Source organism: Dendrobates tinctorius, unplaced genomic scaffold (assembly GCF_039654945.1).
Source record: "Dendrobates tinctorius isolate UK_male_01 unplaced genomic scaffold, ASM3965494v1 ptg000475l, whole genome shotgun sequence".
NCBI classification, from domain to species: domain Eukaryota; kingdom Metazoa; phylum Chordata; class Amphibia; order Anura; family Dendrobatidae; genus Dendrobates; species Dendrobates tinctorius.
Genome location: NW_027362137.1, coordinates 1,216,268 through 1,239,669, shown reverse-complemented (window position 1 = coordinate 1,239,669; position 23,402 = coordinate 1,216,268). Strand labels below are relative to the sequence as shown.

The window sequence follows — 23,402 nt, the reverse complement described above, 5'->3', positions numbered from 1 at the left end:
ACCCAATGACAAATATAATTCTTGGTATAAGGAAAAAAAAAAAACAAAAAACACACACCACACCGAGGTTACTTACCAGTAGCAGTTTTTTCCAGAACCCATGACTGGCCTGAGAGAGGGATCCACCCAGCCAGGACAGGAAACCTACTGAAAATAAAGGGGTGATACCTCTCCCTCGCTTCAGTTGGTTTACAGAGCATGAAAGGTCCCCCTGGTTAGTTCACATAGCAAAACTATCACCACATTATATCAACAAAGAGACACCCAAACTATAGTGCACACTCAAGGGGTGAAAAGGGGAGGGAATATACGGGTGCTGTCACGGGTTCTGGAAAAACCAGCTACCGGTAAGTAGCCTTGGTGTTTTCCCTTCACCTGTGACAGCACACCTGAGAAACTTTTTGAGAATTAAAACATCTTAGGGAGGGACCACCGGTTCTAGCAGCCTTCTACCAAAGGTTAGATCAGCCGAGGAGGACAGATTCAGTCGGCAGTGTTTAAAGAAAGCATATGGTGAGGACCAGGTAGCGGCCTTACATATTTGATCAAGCGATACCTCAGTCTTTTCTGCCCAGGAAGTAGCCACAGCTCTGGTGGAGTGAGCCTTGATGCCTTCAGGAACCGGAGTGCCACTCACGGCGTAGGATAAGCTAATGGCCTCCCTGAGCCATCTAGCAATGGTACTTTTAGATAGCCCGTACCCCTTTCTGCTACCCTTGAAGGCTACAAAAAGGGACTGATCTTTCCTCCATTGACTAGTCATGGACATGTATTGTAATATGGACCTCCTCACGTCTATAGAGTATGGAATTTTTCCTCCTCTGAATTCCTAGGGTTATTACAGAATGATGGCAAGGCGATTTCCTGGCTTCTATGGAACTTAAGAACTATCTTGGGGAGATGAACCACCCTGTCCTCAAAAACCTAAGGCCAGATCCGGCCTGTGTGTATGGGAAGCATAGATAGATAGACAGGGCTTGTATGTCACTCACCCTACGGACTGATGTTAAGGTCACTAGCAACACTATTTTAAGAGTGAGGAATTTCGCTGACAACTCTTGCAAGGGCTCGAATGGATTCTTAGTTAGTGCTTCTAAAACTAGGTTCAGGTCTCATGGAGGAATTTTGGGAACTATGACTGGCCTAGATCTACTACAGGATTTAATAAATTGGGATACCCACCTATTGGATGCTAGGTTGCAATTATACAAGGCACCCAACGCTGATACTTGTACCTTGAGAATATTAGTTGCCAACCCTAGTTGCATTCCCGCCTATAGAAATTCTAGAATAGCCCCTACCGGTGCTTCGTCTCCCAAAAGTTGCCCTAGAAACTCCAAAAATTTCTCCCATGTTCTACCATAGATTTTTGATGTAAATCTGTTTCCTACTCTTCAACAAGGTGGAGACTAGCCCTGGTGAGAACCCCTGACGACTCAGTAATGCCCTCTCAAATTCCATGCTGCCAGATGGAAGCCCTTCACTTTAGAGCGGCATATTGGTCCCTGGGTAAGCAGATCCATGGATTCTACCAGAGATTCCGGATCAGTAACCGACATCCACCTTAGGAGGGAGGACCATGGTCTCCTCAGACAAAAATGGAGCAATGAGGATTACTCACGCTTCATCCTTTCTGATTTTTCTCCCTACCGCTGGAATCATTGCTATCGGAGAAAACACGTAGGCCATACTGAACTTCCATGAAATCTGAAGGGCATCTACCTCAAAAGGATTCTCCCTTGGATCTAGCGAGCATAAATTCTTCACCTTCCTGTTGTGTAAGGTGGCAAATAGCTCAGGCCAGAGATAGACCTATTTGATGAAACACTCGAGGGTTTGGACACCATTCTCCCTGTCTTAGTTTCTTGCAGCTCAGGTAGTCTTGCCTTCGTGTTTTCCATACTCCTTATGTGAAGTGCTGCAAGAGATAGAAGATGTTGTTCTGCTAGCTGAAACAGGATGCTGGCTGCCCCCATAAGGGGGTGGGATCTTGTTCCCCCCTGGTGGTTGATATAAGCTACCACTGCACGATTGTCCAATATGACCCGGGTATGGGGAGAAAATGCCTTAAGGCCTTTTCCACGGCCAACAGCTCCTTTACAGTCGAACCCTGATCTCTTTCTAAGCCCAGGATCACACTACCGTGTGTGATGCAAGAAACCCACACGATTCTCTCGCATCAACACCCTGCGCTACCGCTGGCACACGGACAAGAGCTGCGGCTGCATGCATTTCTATGCATTTCTATGCAGCCGCAGCTCCGGTCCTGAGTGCTGGCGGTAGCGCTGGGTGTTGATGCGAGAGACTAGTGCGAGTTTCTCGCATCACACACGGTAGTGTGATCCCAGTCTAAAGAAGACCAGGTTCCCTGAACTAAGTGGGATCTTGGATGTGCTCCCCATCCTGTACCACTTGTGTCTGTCATGATCACCTCCTCCACCTGTGTTAACCACTGGACCCTGATGCCAAATGTTCCCTTACTGTGCACCAGGTCAGGGAATTTCTTAACATCAAGGAAAGATGTATTTTCCCCTCTAAATGTCCTTTCAATGACCTCTGCGCCGACAGGACCTCCCACTGTAGCTGCCTTAGGTGAAATTGTGCCCAACCTACTGCCAGTAAACAGGATGTTAAATATCCTAGCAGGGACATTGCATTCCTCAGCGTCATTACGGGCTGCAGTATTGCAGACAGGACCAGACCCATTATTTTGACTATTTTGTTCTCTGGTAGGAGGCAGAGATGGCGCTCGGAGTCCAGAACCAACCCGAGGAAGGATTATACTTTTTCTGGTGTTAGCCTTGAATTGAGGGCGCTTACTACCCAGCCTAGCTCCTTTAGGGTCACAGACACTTCCTTATAACTGGGAGGTCGGAGGGTCACTGTGTAAATCAAGTGAAGGAAGTCATCCAGGTACAGGATAATAACTAACTATGTCCCAAGAACTAAGGTAGGACATCACCTCCAACATCACTTTGGTAAACACCTTGGGGCTATAGACAGACCGAATGGGAGGGCTGCGTACTGGTAGTGCCTGATCTGTCCCTAGACATACAGAGCTACCCTTAGGAACTTTGATGGTCCCGATGGATTGGCATGTGGTAGTAGGCATCTTTCAAGTCTATGACCGCCATGAAGCAGTCCCAGAACAACATTTTTAAGGCTGTGTGTACTGACTCCATCTTCAAGAAGTAATTCACAACCCATCGGTTGAGCTTCTTCAGGTTGACAATAGTTCTCAGAGAACCGTCCAGCTTTTGTATCAAGAAGAGGGGGGGAATAAAATCCCCTTCCTTCCTCTTCCCTCGGGACTTCTTGTAGAACCAGGTTTTGCATCAGTCCCAAAACCTCCTCCTCCAGGGCTAGTTGTTCTCCTGGAGACTTCCTGCGGCGTGATAGGCCTCTTTCACACTTCAGTTTTTTTGCATCAGTTCAAATCCGCCAAAGAGAGAGAGAGAGAGAGAGAGAGAGAGAGAGAGAATTTTTTTTTTTTTGTCCGGCACCCAGAAAGAATTTCGGGTTAAATCAGTGTCTGGAGGATCCGCCACAGAAAAAAACGTTACAAGCTCCGTTTTGAAATCTTTGAGGATGGTGACGGACAGCAACTTTTGGCGGATCCTCACAAAAAACGCATGCAACGGACAGCAATCCGTCACAATCCGCCATTAATGCAAGTCAATGGGGAAAAAAACGGATCCTCAAAAAAAATTTGAGGATCCGTTTTTTTCAAAACCTGGCGGATTGTGACTGATTGTAAAAAACGGAAGTGTGAAAGAGGCCTTAACACAAAAGTCTGTCGGGCTGGACGGATTAAATCAATCCTTAGGCCGTCCCTAATGACATTCAGTACCCAACGACTGGGGGAGATATTCAACCAAGCAGGGAGAAAGAGCCTCCCCCCTACCTCATACTTGACATCATTGGGGGGGCTTTTTTGATGTAGAGGGTCCTCTAAACATGTACCCAGACCCCTGTCCTAGCCCTTTCTTTCCCCAGGGGGACCACCTCTATTATATTTTCTCCTCCAAAAGGAAGGTTTCCGGGTCTCACCTGTTAAACCCCTTTTTATCCCCTGCCTTCTCCAAGAGGTCCTCCAGCTTCTGTCCAAAGAGAGATTGACTGTCACATGGAATAGAACAGTATTTTTTGAAGACAGGTCACCTGGACACCCTTTTAGCCACAAGGCACGTCTGGCTGCATTAGATAGGCCTGCTGCCATAGCTGCCAACCTTACTGAATCTGCTGAGGAGCCCGCAAGGAATGCTGATGCCCCTTGCACCAGAGACATACTGGCCAAAATTTCAACCCTTGGAACCTTTCCCCTCAGCTGTTTCTCTATTTGTTGCAGCCAGATCATAAGGGAGCGGGCAGTACACGTCCCAGCTTTAGCCGGTTTCAGACCCCCTGGGGCTGCCTCCCAGGTGTGCCTCAGGAACCCATATGCTTTTTGGTCCAAAGGGTCTCTTAGCATGCCGGAGTCCTCTAAAGGCTGGGACAATTTTTTAGAGGACCTAACCACTACCCCATCAATCTTAGGGATTTTATCCCAACTTTGACTCCTTTTCCTCAAAAGGGGTATCTTATTTTGGAAGAAGAGGGTAGGCTTCTTCCACTCCTCTATGAGCACTTTCACCATAGAACTGACAGGGAAGATGCACTTCCTTTTTTCCTCCAGGCCCCTGAACATTATATCCTCTAAGGATTTAGGTGTCTTCTCCTCCTTTAGGCCCATTGTAGACCTGACTGCCCTACCCAGTCTATCCATGTCCTCAACTGGAAAACACGGTCGGCCACCTACATCACCGACCAAAGAGGAGTCTAAGGATGGGGAGAAGGAGGAAGAGGGAGACGGGGATTCCCCAGGACATTCCCCACCAGATAGTGAGGCCTCAGAATCCGTGATAAGCCCATGGCTTCTCCTGCCTCCCGTTTTCAAGGCTGACTTTAAGGAACCTTTTACTTCTGCCCTGATTATGGCCCTAAGGCTTGTGGCAAAGTCAGGGGTTCCTTCCTTTATTGTCTTTGGTATACAATCAGTGCAGAGATCCTTCTGCCACTGAACTGCCAGCGGGGTTTTGCAAAGGGCAAATTCTTTACTTTGGCACTAGCCTTCCTCGGCCCCTGGTGATTTAAAACAGAAAATGACCCATTACCACAAAGGTGACATTCTCGTAGATCACTCACTACCCGCTGTCAATCAAGGGTACCGGATTCAGAGGCTGATCAGGGGTACAAACAACATCCCTCCTGGATACTGCGAAGTCCTGCGACCTCCGATCTCGACGGCCGTCACTCCTGGCACTCGACTGACTGCTTCTCTTAGAATGGCCTAAAGCCTAGTGTAATGTAAGAGATGCATGTTTAAGTAATGCATGATTTTGTTGGAACCTTCTAGAATCTCCCATTGCCACTCTTCTGAGGACATTGTAGACTGTCAGCTTTTGCAGCATACCCCCCCTTTGCCCCTCCTTAGCTGTGTGTGTACAGCTCTCTGCCTGCTGGTAACAGGATACCGTCCATTTCTTGTTGGAGAAAGGAATGTGGATTAGTTAAGGGAAAGCATTTCTTTTCTTCTCAGATCTGTGGCTGAATGAAACTATGGGTAATATTAAAGAGACTGTATAGCAAAAACCATACACCGCCGAGATATAATAATCATATCACTGCGTAGGCAACGAAACCAGCTTACTAACCCCTAATTTTGATGATTCTAATCTCTCCAGAAATATGGATTGCTCCCAAATGGAATGCCTTAATTATGGCATGTTTGGTGTTGTCTTATTGGATTCGATAAATTACAAACAATGATACCCTATGTGCGTTTATACGAGCTTTTCTCGTCTAGATATAGTTAGCATAAGTTTTGTGGCCAAATCATAACTTAGAGAAAGGGGGGGTGGAACCTCCCCAGCCGGCCCCTTTTGCTGAGGTCACACAACAAAGACCATAAGGGATGCGAGGGGACAATGAGCCAGATGTAGCTGGAGATTTGATGCTGACAAGACTTGCAGATGTCTTGGGATGTCTGGTTGGCTGCCACTCCCCCGAGCCACATGGTCTGCCTAATACCAGCTAAGCACATGCAAGTGTACTTTCTGTCTTTTCATCCATGTTATTTTTATATATTTGTACTGTACATATTTAATATCTCAAATTTATAACAATTTTTATCTATGTAATCACTCCCCATTTGGGGAATAAATGATAAAATTATCAGTCTGTCTTCATGCTCTAAGAAACGAACTATGCGCTTTTTTTTTTTAGATAATGGCTAATTTGGGGGTTTGCCACGGACCCTCTTAATTAACTCTTTGATTAAGTAAAGCGTGGCTGGTGGCAGCGTGGTGTGTGCGGTTGGTTAGGCTAGTTGGCAGTACAGAAGGGTCTTATATTGCTGAAGGGGGGCTGCAGCCACAGCATTGATAATTCCCTTACTGCAGCAGTCTAATTGCCCATGCACAACAAGCAGCCTATCTGGCGACTAATTATCCTAGGTGCAGTTCCCTGACTGACGTGAGGGTAAGGGGGGCGCCAGAGAGCTGCGAGTTCCAAAGTGGAACTGAGAAAGTTTGATATACATAAATCCCTGCAGTTCTTGGAAGGTTGTTAGCAGTCATGGGGCATCCAAAATATCCCCCTGCGATAAATTGTTAGGGCAAGATTAGCTTGCTGTACATTTTTGTCACATGGTGCCGGTGGTGGGATAACTAAGATAAGCCCCCACTGTGCCTGTGATAGCCGTGTGCCGGCAGTGCGTTGCGTCCCTCTGTCCACTGACATACCGGTGTCAGTGGTGGGAACGTGACATATTGGTGGCACCGCCCGCGCTGTTCGTCACACCTAGTGTGAGCTCCTGCTGTCCATCGAGATCCTCCATGGCGGGAAGCGTTGGACATGAGTGCCTCTTCTGTGGTCATCCCTCCTTAAGAGGGATCTCTTGCGCTTTCCACATCCTCCAGTGCCCATCTATGCCCCTTCCCCCCGCCGGGGGGACACATCCAGTATCCACGTGCCCCGGGAAGCGCATCCGCCCTGGGCACTGCCATCTTGGATCCGGCGCACAGTCACTGACGTCACGCGGGGTGCACCCATTCACAGCATGCCTCGTGCGTGACGTCAGCAGCGCGCTACCCAGAAGCCCAGCTTCCATGGAGCAGCAGACAGCCTGGCAGAGGAGGGAGAGTAGCGCGGCAGCCGCAGAAGAGTCCTGGACCCGACTTCGCTGTCCCACGCCCGCATCAAGGGCCCCCAGGACCCACAGACGGCGCTTCCACCACCTGAAGGCTGACATTCAGGTGCACTGCCTGCTCTTCCAGTGATGGGACAAGCGTGGGTGAGTGAAAAGAAAAAATAAATAAAATAATGAAGGAAAAAAAAAACCTTCCAACAGCCATTTTCAGAACAAGTGTCCCCATCAGGACAGGAAACCCAACTGAAGCGAGGGAGAGGTACCACCCTTTTATTTTCAGTAGGTTTCCTGTCCTGGAAGGGCAGATCCCTCTCAGGTGTGCTGTCATGGGTGAAGGGGAAAAAAAACAATTTTAGTGTCGCCCATAATCTGTACAAACCATAGAGAAAAACTACAATAATGCTATATAAATCTTCATGCCCTTACACTAATACTTCGCTGCCCGAAAATCACAGGGTGTTACAGCAATCAGTCCTTTTAGGTCAGGGTCTATCACACGGCACATCTATAGTGGTGATCTTCGCCTGTTCCTCCTTGCAGTAGCTCCACATCTGTTATCTCTTGCATACAGCGCCCTCTTCAGGTCACCGCAGTTTGTCCCTTGGGTTCAGGTCTGGGCTTGGCTGTTCCAGAACTTACATCTTTTTCTGATGAAGCTGTTCTCTTGACAATTTGGAGGTCACTAATGGTTGCAGTCGCTGAAATTCTTCCTCATCTTCAGCTTTTTAGCAGAGGCTGGAAGGTTCTGATGTTAAATTGTCTGATATTTTGTTCAGTCCATAATCCTTCCCTCTTGTCTAAAGACCCAGTTCTAGCTGCAGCAAAATTCTGCCCCCACCATGCCTCACTGTGGGGATGGCGATTTTCTGGTGATGATCAGTGTCTGTCTTGTACCAAAAAATACCTTGTGGAACTATGGCCAAAATATTCCACCCTGGTCACAGACATAACAGGTTTCTTGATTTTAGGCTGACATGATGGAGGGTTTTGTAAGAGATATCCAGGCCTGAATGTTTTTCTTCGCAAGAAAAAGCTTCTATCATGTAACTCAACCTCAAATATGAAGAATACATGATATTGTTGTCAGATGCAGGACACAACCAAGATTGGCCAAAAGTTCCTGCAGCTCCTTTAACATTGTCAGACTCTTGGCAGCCTCCAGGACCGATTGTCTTGCCAGTTCTTTAATTTTTGAGGTATGTCCAGTTCTAGGTAATGTCACTGTTGTGCCAAATATAAGCCAGTTATTGATAAGGTCTTGAAAGCATCTATGGTAGATCTAATGCCTGACAACTTTTCTCAATGAAATAACTTTGCTGTGTTGTCAGCTGTTTAGGGACCATGACTTCTAGTGTAAAATGCAATTAGAACATTTTGCTCTTCTGGGTATCTTGATACTTTATATGGAGTCAAATCAGAATCACTGTAAACAATGGCGGCTGAGCACAGACTACTTTGCAACACGAGGGGAAATGTGATTGACTGATTTTGAACTCAACCACAGCCCCAAATATAGAGAGAGTGTTTACACTAAGCAACATTTAACCCTCCCCACCACCCCCCAAGCCTGTCTTCACCTTGACCATGCCAAATTTTACAATTCTGACCAGTGACCTCAAAGTGACACCAAAATTTGTTGTGAAATTTATCCTAAGAATGCAGATACCTCATATGTGGGGGGAAAACTACTGTTTCGGCACATGGCAGGGCTCAGAAAGGAAAATGACATTTTGGAATGCAGACTTCGATGCAATAGTCTGTGGGTGTCATGTAGCATTTGGAAAGCCCGTGATGTGCCTAAACAGAGGAACCCCCCACAGGTGACCCCATTTTGGAAACTAGATCCCCTCAAGGAATTTATCTAGACGTGAGATAAGCATCTCAATCCCCTAGGTGCTTCACAGAATTTTACAACGTTGATCTGCGAAAACGGAAAAAAAAAACAAACCCAATGTTTTAACCCCTTCATGACCCAGCCTATTTTGACCTTAATGACCTGGCCATTTTTGGCAATTCTGACCAGTGTCCCTTTATGAGGTAATAACTCAGGAACACTTCAACGGATCCTAGCGATTCGGAGATTGTTTTTTTCTTGACATATTGGGCTTCATGTTAGTGGTAAATTTAGGCTGTTTTTTTTTCCACAAATGCAAAAATTAACGAAAATTTGGCGAAAATTTTGAAAAGTTATGTGACACAAAATAGTTAATAAATAACATTTCCCACATGTCTACTTTACATCAGCACAATGTTGGAAACAATTTGTTTTTGTTAGGAAGTTATAGGGGTTAAAAGTTGACCAGCAATTTCTCGTTTTTACAACAAAAACCTTTTTTTTTTTTTTAGGGGACCACCTCACATTTGAAGTCAGTATGAGGGGTCTATATGGCAGAAAATACCCAAAAGTGACACCATTCTAAAATCTGCACCCCTCAAGGTGCTCAAAACCACATTCAAGAAGATTATTAACCCTTCAGGTGCTTCACAGCAGCAGAAGCAATGTGGAAGGAAAAAAAATGAACATTTAACTTTTTATTCCCAAAAATGATCTTTTAGCAACATTTTTTTTTTTATTTCCCAAGGAAAAAGGAGAAAGTGTACGCTGAAACTCCATATGTGGGGTGGGGGGGACCACTGTTTGGACGCACGGCAGGGCCCGGAAGGGAAGGAGCGCCATTTGACTTTGAATGGAAAATTAGCTCCAATTGTTAGCGGACACCATGTCGCGTTTGGAGAGCCCCAGATGTGCCTAAACATTGGAGCTCCCCCACAAGTGAATCCATTTTGGAAACTAGACCCACCAAGGAACTTATCTTGATGTGTGGTGAGCAGTTTATAACGCAGAGCCGTGAAAATAAAAAAATAAGTTTTCTCTCCTCAAAAAAAAAGAATTTGTAGCCCGCAATTTTTATTTTCACAAGGGTAACAGGACTACAACTTTTGGGGTCCAATTTCACCTGAGTACGCGGGGGGAATACCACTGTTTGGGCACACGTCGGCGCTCCGAAGGGACGTAGTGACGTTTTGAAATGCCGACTTGATGGAACGGTCTTCGGGTGTCATGTTACGTTTGCAGAGCCCCTGATGTGCCTAAACAGTAGAAATCCCCCAACAAGTGACCCCATTTTGGAAACTAGACCTCCCAAGGAACTTATCTAGATATCTGGTGAGCACTTTGAATCCCGAAGTGCTTCACAGAAGTTTATAATGCAGAACTGTGAAAATAAATCATTTTTTTCCCCACAAAATATAATTTAGCCCCCAATAATTTTATTTTCCCAAGGGTAACAGGAGAAATTAGACCCCCAAAGTCGTTGTGCAATTTTTCCTGAGTACGCTGATACCCCATATGTTGGGGTAAGCCACTTTTTGGGCACACGCTGGGGCTTGGAAGGGAGGGAGCATCGTTTGACTTTTTGAACGCAACATTGGCTGGAATCAATGGTGGCGCCATGTCGCATTTGGAGACCCCCTGATGTGCCTAAACACATCGCAGGGAATTAGAAAAGACAGGATCTTCCCGGACACCGGACCTGGGGGACCCCTCATCTATATCACTACTGACAGCGGCATCAGAGGGGTTAATCACAGGACAGTGGGTGTAACTGCAGGGCGTCAGCCATGACGGACAGCTCACACCTGGGACCACTTCACTGGCCCTGTGTTGTGAGCTCATTTTCTGGTTTACCTCTGGCTTCTGGTGAGGGTGGTGGAGATGGCTGTGTTGACAGAGGAGTCGTGAGTTCTCCATCCAGGCTCCCTCTGGTGGTGACAGCAGGTAATGAAGCTGATCTAAATTGCAGAGACCTGCCACCTGAGGAGGACTGTGAGTGGACATCAGGAGTCTCTGACTGGATTTAAGACAGCCGACTCCCTAATTTTGTGCTGGTGATTTTCTCCTGCCCTGAGGTTCTGGTTTCCAGTTCTGTTCCTGCCTTCTCAAGCTAAGTGTGCTATGCTATTTTTCACATGAGATTTGGTCTGGTTTACTCAGTTTTTGTGGTCAGCCAGCCCCTGCTGGGGCTGTGCTAAATTTCCACTCTTATGTCTCTGTTTATGCCAGTTTGCTTTTTGTCCCTGACCAGATTGGTCTCTTTTTGCTCTTTCTTCAGAATATACCAGAGTGCTGATATATGGAATTGAAGTCTAGCGACTTCAGGGTTTTTGTTATCAGAAAGTGTTGGACATTTTTTGGCAGGTTTTTGTGCGTGATTGCAGACAGCATCTTTCCTTTCCCGGCCTTTCTAGTTAGTGTGGGCCCCATCGTTTGCTCAGCCTATTTTTCTATCTGTGTTTGTGTTTTCATCTTGTCTCACCGTCAATACATGTTTGGGGGCTGTCTATTGCATTGGGGTCTGCTCTGGGGCAGTTTAGATTTCCCCTTTTCTTGCTTTAGGCTTATTTAGTTCTCTGGCTGAGACTAGGCGTCTAGGATCATCGTAGGTACGCTCCACGGCTACTGCTAGTTGTGTGGATAGGATCAGGGGTCTGCAATCTGCATAGTTACCAACCTCTCTGGTTTTCTGGGGCTTAGCTTGTTTTTCCTTCTCGGTGACTCATTCATAACAGAATCACCAGCCATACCGCAGATTCTAGGGTACTCAAAAGAAGGAAAAAAAAAAGTGTCAATTTTTTTTTTTTTATATGTATTTTTTCCTCTTATTCTCTGGGGCGGTAGGAGGATTTTTTCCTTAATGGAGATTAAGCAATTGTCTGATCGTGTGGAGCAGCTCGCTGCTGAAGTGTGGGGAATTTCCGCCTATCTCGCTCAATCACATGCTGTTGAACCAAAAATCCCTACTCCTGATGTGTTTTCTGGGGATCGGTCTAAATTTTTGAATTTTAAGAATAATTGTAAATTATTTCTTGCCTTGAAGCCTTACTCATCGGGGAGCTCTGCGCAAGTTAAAATGGTCATCTCCTTGCTGCACGGCGATCCCCAGGATTGGGCGTTTTCTAATGCTATTGACCAAGCTGAGAAAGCCCTATTGGCATTGAACCAGGGTCAGGATTCTGCAGAGTTATAATGTCAAAAATTCCGAAAGTGGGCGGTCCTTACTACATGGAATGATGGTGCCTTGGCAGCTCTCTTTCGCAAGGGTTTATCAGAGACCGTAAAAGATACTATGGTGGGATTTCCTGTTCCCTCTGGTCTTGACGATTCTATGTCACTAGCCATTCAAGTTGACTGGCGTTTACGTGAACGTAAAACTACACGAGAGGTATTGCCACCTTTTCAACAAATGTCTGAACCTATGCAATGTGAGAGTTTTGTCTAGGGTGCAACATCAGGAGTATAGAAGGCGCAATAAGCTGTGTTTTTTCTGTGGAGATGCCTCTCATACTATTTCTGTCTGCCCTAAAGGAGACAAACGTTTTACACACACATTTGCTGTGGGTGGCATACAACCTAACTTTCTTTTGGCAGTTACTCTGATCTGCTCCTTATCCACATTTTCCACGAAGGCTTTTGTGGATTCAGGAGCGGCTTTGAATCTGATGGATTTGGACTTTGCTAAACGTTGTGGTTTTCCCATGATACCTCTGCGGACGCCTATTCCTTTGAGGGGTATTGATGCTACTCCTTTGGCGGAGAATAAACCTCAGTTTTGGACCCAGGTGACGACACGGGTTGCCCCAGACCACCAAGAAAATTGTAGATTTTTGGTGCTGCATAATTTGCATGATACTATTGTTCTGGGTTTCCTCTGGTTGCAAATCCATAACCCAGTTTTGGATTGGAAATCTGTGTCTGTGGTGAGTTGGGGCTGTCAGTGTGTTGTTAGGGACGCTCCTGTTTTCTCCACCTCTCCTCAGTCTCATGATATTCCTGACTATCTGGCTGATTTTTATGATGTATTTAGTGAGAGTAAGTCTGCGTCTTTGCCTCCTCATAGGAGTTATGACTGTGCAATTGAGGTGATGCCTGGTTGTAAATTTCCCAAGGGTCGGCTTTTCAACTTATCTGTACCCGAGCACGAGGCTATGCGATCCTATATTAAGGAGTCGTTGGAGAAGGGTCATATTAGACCATCCTCTTCACCCTTAGGTGCTGGGTTTTTTTTCGTGGCTAAGAAAGATGGGTCATTAAGGCCTTGTATTGACTATCGTTCCCTTAACAAGATTACGATTAAATATCAGTATCCGTTACCCCTGATTTCTGATCTATTCTCCAGAGTTAAAGGTGCTTGCTTGTTTACTAAGCTTGACCTCAGGGGGGCGTATAATCTTATTCGCATCAAGATGAATGGAAGACGGCGTTTAATACTCCGGAGGGACATTTTGAGTACCTGGTGATGCCTTTTGGGCTCACTAATGCCCCTTCTGTCTTCCAGTGCTTCATGAATGATATTTTCCGGGACTTTGTGGATAAGTTTTTGATCATCTATCTGGATGATATTTTGATCTTTTCTAGTGATTGGGATTCTCATGTGGAACATGTTCAGACTGTGTTCCGGATTTTGAAGGAGAATTCCCTGTATGTTAAGGGATCGAAATGCCTTTTTGGTGCACAGAGGATTTCATTTTTGGGATTTATTTTGTCTCCGTCAACTATTGAAATGGACCCAGCCAAGGTACAGGCCATTTATGATTGGGTTCAGCCTACTTCTTTGAAGGCTCTCCAGAAGTTTTTGGGTTTTGCTAATTTTTATCGTAAATTTATAGCTAATTTTTCTGGTATTGCCAAGCCACTGACTGATCTGACCAAGAAGGGCGCTGATTTTCTGAATTGGTCTCCAGAGGCTGTTTTGGCATTTCAGGTGCTGAAGCGGAGGTTCACTTCTGCTCCAGTTTTACGGCAACCTGATGTCTCACTTCCATTTCAGGTAGAGGTAGATGCTTCGGAGATCGGTGCAGGAGCGGTTTTGTCCCAAAAAGATCCGGTGACTTCTAAAATGAATCCCTGTGCCTTCTTTTCCCGAAAGTTCTCCCCATCTGAACGCAACCAAGATGTGGGGAATCAGGAATTGTTGGCCATGAAGTGGGCATTCGAGGAGTGGAGACATTGGTTGGAGGGAGCTAGACATCAAGATGTGGTCCTCACTGACCACAAGAATTTGATTTACCTGGAGTCGGCCAAACGCTTGAATCCTAGACAGGCTAGGTGGGCCTTGTTTTTCACGCGTTTTGATTTTGTGGTCTCCTTTCTTCCGGGCACTAAGAATGTTAAGGCAGACGCCCTTTCTAGGAGTTTCTTTGCGGATTCTCCTATTGTTACCAAACTTACTACCATCCTAGATGAGGGGGTAGTTCTTTCTGCCATCTCGCCCGATTTGAGACATGCCCTGGAAGAATTTTAGGAGGACAAACCTGAGCGTTGTCCTATGGGAAAATTGTATGTTCCTGACTAGTGGCGGAAGAGAGTGATGTCTGAAGTTCATTGCTCCGCGTTGGCTGGTCATCCAGGTATTTTTGGTACCAGAGATTTGGTGAGTCGGTCTTTTTGGTGGCCCGCCTTATCTCGTGATGTCAGGAATTTTGAGCAGTCTTGTGGGACTTGTTCCCGGTCTAAACCCTGTTCTCGCTCTAGTGGGTTGTTGATGCCCTTGCCAGTGCCCAAGAGGCCATGGACCCATATCTCAATGGATTTTATTTCTGATCTTCCTGTCTCTCAGAGAATGACTGTTATCTGGGTGATTTGTGATAGATTTTCTAAGATGGTCCATCTTGTACCACTCCCAAAGCTGCCATCTTCCTCAGAGTTGGTGTCCTTGTTTTAACAACAGGTGGTTCGGTTGCATGGGATTCCTGAGAACATTGTGTCCGACAGAGGAGTCCAGTTTGTCTCCAGATTTTGGAAAGCCTTTTGTTCCAAGCTGGGAATTCAGTTATCCTTCTCCTCTGCGTTTCACCCACAGACCAATGCGCAGACAGAGAACAAACCAGACTTTGGAGTCCTATTTGAGATGTTTTATATCTGCTGATCAGGATGATTGGGTTTCATTTTTGCCCTTGGCCGAATTCGCCCTAAATAATAGAGCTAGTTCTGCCACATTGATGTCTCCCTTTTTCTGTAACTTTGGCTTTCATCCTCGATTTTCTTCAGGGCAAGTGGAATCTTCAGTCTGCCAAGGTGTTGACACTGTGGTAGAGAGAATGCAGCAGATTTGGGACCAAGTGGTGGATAAGTTGTCCCCCTCTCAAGAAAAGGCCCAGCGGTTTTCCAACCGGCATAGGACCATTGGTCCCCGGTTTAAAGTGGGTGATATGGTTTGGCTGTTGTCAAAAAATATATCTCTATTAAGGTTGCGTCTCCAAAGTTCAAGCCAAGATTTATTGGCCTTATAGAATTTTGGAGATTCTTAACCCGATTTCTTTTCGATTGGCTCTTCCAGTTACGTTTAAGATCCATAACGTGTTTCATAAGTCTCTGTTGAAGAGGTTTGTTGAGCCAGTGGTTCCTATGGTGGCACCTCCTGACCCTGTGTTGGTTGAAGGTAATGTGGAATATGAGGTAGAGAAAATACTGGATTCTCGTCTGGCTAGACGGAGACTCCAGTATTTGGTCAAGTAGAAGGGTTATGGCCAGGAGGACAATTCTTGGGTCTCTGCCTCTGACATTCATGCCAATAGATTGGTTCGTGCTTTTCACCAGGCCCATCCTGATCGGCCTGGTGGCGTGGAGGAGGGTTCGGTGACCCCTCCTCAAGGGGGGGTACTGTTGTGAACTCATTTTATGGTTTACCTCTGGCTTCTTTTGAGGGTGGTGGAGATGGCTGTGTTGACAGAGGAGTCAGTTCTCCATCCGGGCTCCCACTGGTGGTGACAACAGGTAATAAAGCTGATCTAAATTGCAGAGACCTGCCACCTGAGGAGGAGGACTGAGTGGACATCAGGAGTCTCTGACTGGATTTAAGACAGCCGACTCCCTAATTTTGTGCTGGTGATTTTCTCCTGCCCTGAGATTCTGGTTTCCAGTTCTGTTCCTGCCTTCTCAAGCTAAGTGTGCTCTGCTATTTTTTACATGAGATTTGGTCTGGCTTACTCAGTTTTTGTGGTCAGCCAGCCCCTGCTGGGGCTGTGCTGAATTTCCATTCTTATGTCTCTGTTTATGCCAGTTTGCTTTTTGTCCCTGATCAGATTGGTCTCTTTTTGCTCTGTCTTCAGAATATACCAGAGTGCTGATATAGGGAATTGAAGTCTAGCGACTTCAGGGTTTTTGTTATCAGAAAGTGTTGGACATTTTTTGGCAGGGTTTTGTGCGTGATTGCAGACAGCATCTTTCCTTTCCTGGCCTTTCTAATTAGTGTGGGCCCCATCGTTTGCTCAGCCTATTTTTCTGTGTTTGTGTTTTCATCTTGTCTCACCGTCAATACGTTTGGGGGCTGTCTATTGCTTTGGGGTCTGCTCTGGGGCAGTTTAGATTTCCCCTTTTCTTGCTTTAGGCTTATTTAGTTCTCCGGCTGTGACGAGGCGTCTAGGATCATCTTAGTTACGCTCCACGGCTACTGCTAGTTGTGTGGATAGGATCAGGGGTCTGCAATCTGCTTAGTTACCAACCTATCTGGTTTTCTGGGGCTTAGCTTGTTTTTGTTTTTCCTCCTCGGGGACTCATTCATAACACACTGCTACTGAGCCAGCACGATCATGTACGGTGGATGTCATGAAGAAAAATAGTTCTGAAATTATTCACGAAAATGGAACATATAGAGCGTGGGGCGCACATGTACTGGAAGACTAACCAGGACCAGCCGATGCCAGAAACGTGGTCACCACAAATCCGAAATGTGACAAAACCCAAGAAGCAAAAAAATGTAACCACCATCCCATCACGTCACTGGGACCCTATTCGGGACGGTCCTAACAATAATATTAAACCTTTACCATTTTTGTCCAGTGACATGCGTGTGGATAAGACCCGAACAGGACTTAGCCCGGATAATGAACCCCCAGCTACAGGGACTACATGAATGTAACATCCAGCTGTAGGATAAGGGGCCGCACCCCGATACACAGGACCTGGATAACAGGCCCCCAGCTACAGGGTCTACATGACTGTAAGGATAAGGGTCACACCCCGATATACACAGGACCCTGATAACGGACCCCCAGCTACAGGGACTACATGAATATAAGGATAAGGGGCCGCACCCCGATATACCGCTCCAGCAGCGCACCTGACCGCCCCTCAGCCACACTTACTTTCTCCATACTCATCTTCTCCGGCATCACTATGATACAGCGGTATCCTTTCACTGCAGCTGCCAGGGCCAGGCCGATCCCTGAGGAGGAAGGAACGGTATTATAAATAGGATAGTATACAGTGAACGATGGCGGGAGGGAAGAGGATGAGCTGGGACTCGCACACGGAAGGAGCGTCGTAGTCACACAGTTACCAGATTATCCCAGAAAAACAAGACCTTCCCTACAGACATATCTGCTCCGAGCCTCAGAAGAGCCAAGAAATGTCAGCATCAATCAAGAAGCCGGCAAACACTGCACATGTCACAAAGCAATAACATTCCGCCATCTCGTGCCTCCAGTACAGTAGTCACACTACATGTAATACCGCCAGTACTAGTCACACTGTGGGGGTGTAATATACTGTAAATCACATGTAATACCGCCACCTCCTGTACTGGTCACACTGTGGGGGTGTAATATACTGTAAATCACGTGTAATACCACCACCTCCTTTACTGGTCACACTGTGGGGGTGTAATATACTGTAAACCATGTGTAATACCGCCACCTCCTGTACTGGTGACACTGTGGGGGTGTACTATACTGTAAATCACATGTAATACCGCCACCTCCTGTACTGGTCACACTGTGGGGGTGTAATATACTGTTAACCACATGTAATACCGCCACCTCCTGTACTGGTCACACTGTGGGGGTGTAATATACTGCAAACCACGTGTAATACCGCCACCTCCTGTAGTGGTGACACTGTGGGGGTGTAATATACTGCAAACCACGTGTAATACCGCCACCTCCTGTACTGGTCACACTGTGGGGGTGTAATATACTGTAAATCACGTGTAATACCACCACCTCCTGTTCTGATCACACTGTTGGGGTGTAATATACTGTAAACCACATATAAAACCGCCACCTCCTGTACTGGTCACACTGTGGGGGTGTAATATACTGCAAACCACGTGTAATACCGCCACCTCCTGTAGTGGTGACACTGTGGGGGTGTAATATACTGTAAATCACATGTAATACCGCCACCTCCTGTACTGGTCACACTGTGGGGGTGTAATATACTGTAAACCACATGTAATACCGCCACCTCCTGTACTGGTCACACTGTGGGGGTGTAATATACTGCAAACCACGTGTAATACCGCCACCTCCTGTAGTGGTGACACTGTGGGGGTGTAATATACTGTAAATCACATGTAATACCGCCACCTCCTGTACTGGTCACACTGTGGGGGTGTAATATACTGTAAACCTCGTGTAATACCGCCACCTCCAGTACTGGTGACACTGTGGGGGTGTAATATACTGTAAATCACATGTAATACCGCCACCTCCTGTACTGGTCACACTGTGGGGGTGTAATATACTGTAAACCACGTGTATTACCGCCACCTCCTGTACTGGTCACACTGTGGGGGTGTAATATACTGTAAATCACATGTAATACCGCCACCTCCTGTACAGGTCACACTGTGGGGGTGTAATATACTGTAAACCACGTGTAATAACGCCACCTCCTGTACTGGTCACACTGTGGGGGTGTAATATACTGTAAACCACATGTAATACCGCCACCTCCTGTAGTGGTGACATTGTGGGGGTGTAATATACTGTAAATCACATGTAATACCGCCACCTCCTGTACTGGTCACACTGTGGGGGTGTAATATACTGTTAACCACATGTAATAACGCCACCTCCTGTACTGGTCACACTGTGGGGGTGTAATATACTGTAAGCCACATGTAATACCGCCACCTCCTGTACTGGTCACACTGTGGGGGTGTAAAATATTGTAAACCACGTGTAATACCGCCACCTCCTGTACTGGTGACACTGTGGGGTGTAATATACTGTAAATCACATGCAATACCGCCTCCTCCTGTACTGGTCACACTGTGGGGGTGTAATATACTGTACACCACATGTAATACCGCCACCTCCTGTACTGGTGACACTGTGGGGGTGTAATATACTGTAAATCACATGTAATACTGTAGTATACTGTAACCCCCTCCTGCACTGGTCACACAATGTGGGGGTGTAGTATACTGTAACCACCTCCTGTACTGGTCACACACTGAGGGGGTGTAGTATACTGTAACCCCCTCCTGTACTGGTCACACAGTGTGGGGTGTAGTATACTGTAACCCCCTCCTGCACTGGTCACACAATGTGGAGGTGTAGTATACTGTAACCCCCTCCTATACTGGTCACACACTGTAGGGGTGTAATATACTGTAAACCACGTGTAATACCGCCACCTCCAGTACTGGTGACACTGTGGGGGTGTAATATACTGTAAACCACTTGTAATACCGCCACCTCCAGTACTGGTGACACTGTGGGGGTGTAATATACTGTAAATCACATGTAATACCGCCACCTCCTGTACTGGTCACACTGTGGGGGTGTAATATACTGTAAACCACATGTATTACCGCCAGCTCCTGTACTGGTCACACTGTGGGGGTGTAATATACTGTAAATCACATGTAATACCGCCACCTCCTGTACTGGTCACACTGTGGGGGTGTAATATACTGTAAACCACATGTAATACCGCCACCTCCAGTACTGGTGACACTGTGGGGGTGTAATATACTGTAAATCACGTGTAATACCACCACCTCCTGTACTGGTCACACTGTGGGGGTGTAATATACTGTAAGCCACATGTAATACCGCCACCTCCTGTACTGGTCACACTGTGGGGGTGTAAAATATTGTAAACCACGTGTAATACCGCCACCTCCTGTACTGGTGACACTGTGGGGGTGTAATATACTGTAAATCACATGTAATACCGCCTCCTCCTGTACTGGTCACACTGTGGGGGTGTAATATACTGTACACCACATGTAATACCGCCACCTCCTGTACTGGTCACACTGTGGGGGTGTAATATACTGTAAACCACGTGTAATACCGCCACCTCCTGCACTGGTCACACAATGTGGGGGTGTAGTATACTGTAACCACCTCCTGTACTGGTCACACACTGTGGGGTGTAGTATACTGTAACCCCCTCCTGCACTGGTCACACAATGTGGGGGTGTAGTATACTGTAACCCCCTCCTGCACAGGTCACACAATGTGGGGGTGTAGTATACTGTAACCACCTCCTGTACTGGTCACACAGTGTGGGGGTGTAGTATACTGTAACCCCTTCCTGTACTGGTCACACAGTGTGGGGGGGTGTAGTATACTGTAACCCCCTCCTGTACTGGTCACACAGTGTGGGGGGGGGTGTAGTATACTGTAACCACCTCCTGTACTGGTCACACACTGTGGGGTGTAGTATACTGTAACCCCCTCCTGCACAGGTCACACAATGTGGGGGTGTAGTATACTGTAACCACCTCCTGTACTGGTCACACAGTGTGGGGTGTAGTATACTGTAACCCCCTCCTGCACTGGTCACACACTGTGGGGGTGTAGTATACTAACCCCCTCCTGCACAGGTCACACAATATGGGGGTGTAGTATACTGTAACCCCCTCCTGTACTGGTCACACACTGTGGGGGTGTAGTATACTGTAACCCCCTCCTGCACAGGTCACACAATATGGGGGTGTAGTATACTGTAACCCCTCCTATACTGGTCACACACTGTGGGGGTGTAGTATACTGTAACCCCCTCCTGTACTGGTCACAGTGTGGGGGTGTAGTATACTGTAACCCCTTCCTGTACTGGTCACACAGTGTGGGGTGTAGTATACTGCAACCCCCTCCTGTACTGGTCACACAGTGTGGGGGTGTAGTATACTGTAACCACCTCCTGTACTGGTCACACAGTGTGGGGGGGGTGTAGTATACTGTAACCCTCTCCTGTACTGGTCACAGAGTGTGGGGGGGTGTAGTATACTGTAACCACCTCCTGTACTGGTCACACAGTGTGGGGGGGGTGTAGTATACTGTAACCCTCTCCTGTACTGGTCACAGAGTGTGGGGGGGTGTAGTATACTGTAACCACCTCCTGTACTGGTCACAGAGTGTGGGGGGGGTGTAGTATACTGTAACCCCCTCCTGTACTGGTCACACAGTGTGGGGGGTGTAGTATACTGTAACCACCTCCTGTACTGGTCACACAGTGGGGGGGGGGGTGTAGTATACTGTAACCCTCTCCTGTACTGGTCACAGAGTGTGGGGGTGTAGTATACTGTAACCACCTCCTGTACTGGTCACAGTGTGGGGGTGTAGTATACTGTAACCCTCTCCTGTACTGGTCACACAGTGTGGGGGGGTGTAGTATACTGTAACCCTCTCCTGTACTGGTCACAGAGTGTGGGGGTGTAGTATACTGTAACCACCTCCTGTACTGGTCACAGAGTGTGGGGGTGTAGTATACTGTAACCACCTCCTGTACTGGTCACAGTGTGGGGGTGTAGTATACTGTAACCACCTCCTGTACTGGTCACAGTGTGGGGGTGTAGTATATTGTAACCACCTCCTGTACTGGTCACAGTGTGGGGGTGTAGTATACTGTAACCACCTCCTGTACTGGTCAGTGTGGGGGGTGTAGTATACTGTAACTTTCTCCTGTACTGGTCACACAGTGTGGGGGGTGTAGTATACTGTAACCCCCTCCTATACTGGTCACACAGTGTGGGGTGTAATATACTGTAAACCACGTGTAATACCACCACCTCCTGTATTGGTCACACAGCGTGTGTGTGTGGGGTGTAGTATACTGTAACCACCTCCTGTACTGGTCACACAGTGTGGGGGTGTAGTATACTGTAACCCCCTCCTATACTGGTCACACTGTGGGGGGTGTAATATACTGTAATCCCCTCCTGTACTGGTCACACAGTGTGGGGGTGTAGTATACTGTAACCCCCTCCTATACTGGTCACACAGTGTGGGGGTGTGGTATACTGTAACCACCTCCTGTACTGGTCACACAATGTGGGGGTGTAGTATACTGTAACCACCTCCTGTACTGGTCAGTGTGGGGGGTGTAGTATACTGTAACTTTCTCCTGTACTGGTCACACAGTGTGGGGGGTGTAGTATACTGTAACCCCCTCCTATACTGGTCACACAGTGTGGGGTGTAATATACTGTAAACCACGTGTAATACCACCACCTCCTGTATTGGTCACACAGCGTGTGTGTGTGGGGTGTAGTATACTGTAACCACCTCCTGTACTGGTCACACAGTGTGGGGGTGTAGTATACTGTAACCCCCTCCTATACTGGTCACACTGTGGGGGGTGTAATATACTGTAATCCCCTCCTGTACTGGTCACACAGTGTGGGGGTGTAGTATACTGTAACCCCCTCCTATACTGGTCACACAGTGTGGGGGTGTGGTATACTGTAACCACCTCCTGTACTGGTCACACAATGTGGGGGTGTAGTATACTGTAACCACCTCCTGTACTGGTCACACACTGTGGGGGTGTAGTATACTGTAAACCACGTGTAATACTGCCACCTCCTGTACTGGTCACACAGTGTGGGGGGTGTAGTATACTGTAACCACCTCCTGTACTGGTCACACACTGTGGGGGTGTAGTATACTGTAACCCCCTCCTGTACTGGTCACACAGTGTGGGGGTGTAGTATACTGTAACCACCTCCTGTACTGGTCACACAGTGTGGGGGTGTAGTATACTGTAACCCCCTCCTGTACTGGTCACACAGTGTGGGGGGTGTAGTATACTGTAACCACCTCCTGTACTGGTCACACAGTGTAGGGGTGTAGTATATTGTAACCACCTCCTGTACTGGTCACACAGTGTGGGGGGGTGTAGTATACTGTAACCCCCTCCTGTACTGGTCACACAGTGTGGGGGGTGTAGTATACTGTAACCACCTCCTGTACTGGTCACACAGTGTGGGGGTGTAGTATATTGTAACCACCTCCTGTACTGGTCACACAGTGTGGGGGTGTAGTATACTGTAACCACCTCCTGTACTGGTCACACAATGTGGGGAGGTGTAGTATACTGTAACCACCTCCTGTACTGGTCAAACAGTGTGGGGGGTGTAGTATACTGTAACCCCCTCCTGTACTGGTCACACAGTGTGGGGGTGTAGTATACTGTAAC

At 47.1% G+C, this 23,402-nt stretch overlaps 1 protein-coding gene across 2 annotated transcripts in view; it reads right to left on the bottom strand.

Moving 5' to 3' along the window:
• Window positions 1-23,402, bottom strand: part of CBS (cystathionine beta-synthase) — a 98,333-nt gene that overhangs the window by 23,183 nt on the left and 51,748 nt on the right. For both annotated transcript variants that reach the window (XM_073564708.1, XM_073564707.1), the window contains exon 5: window positions 17,333-17,412. In XM_073564708.1, coding sequence (XP_073420809.1) covers window positions 17,333-17,412 — 80 coding nt within the window. The remainder of the gene's footprint in view (window positions 1-17,332; window positions 17,413-23,402) is intronic.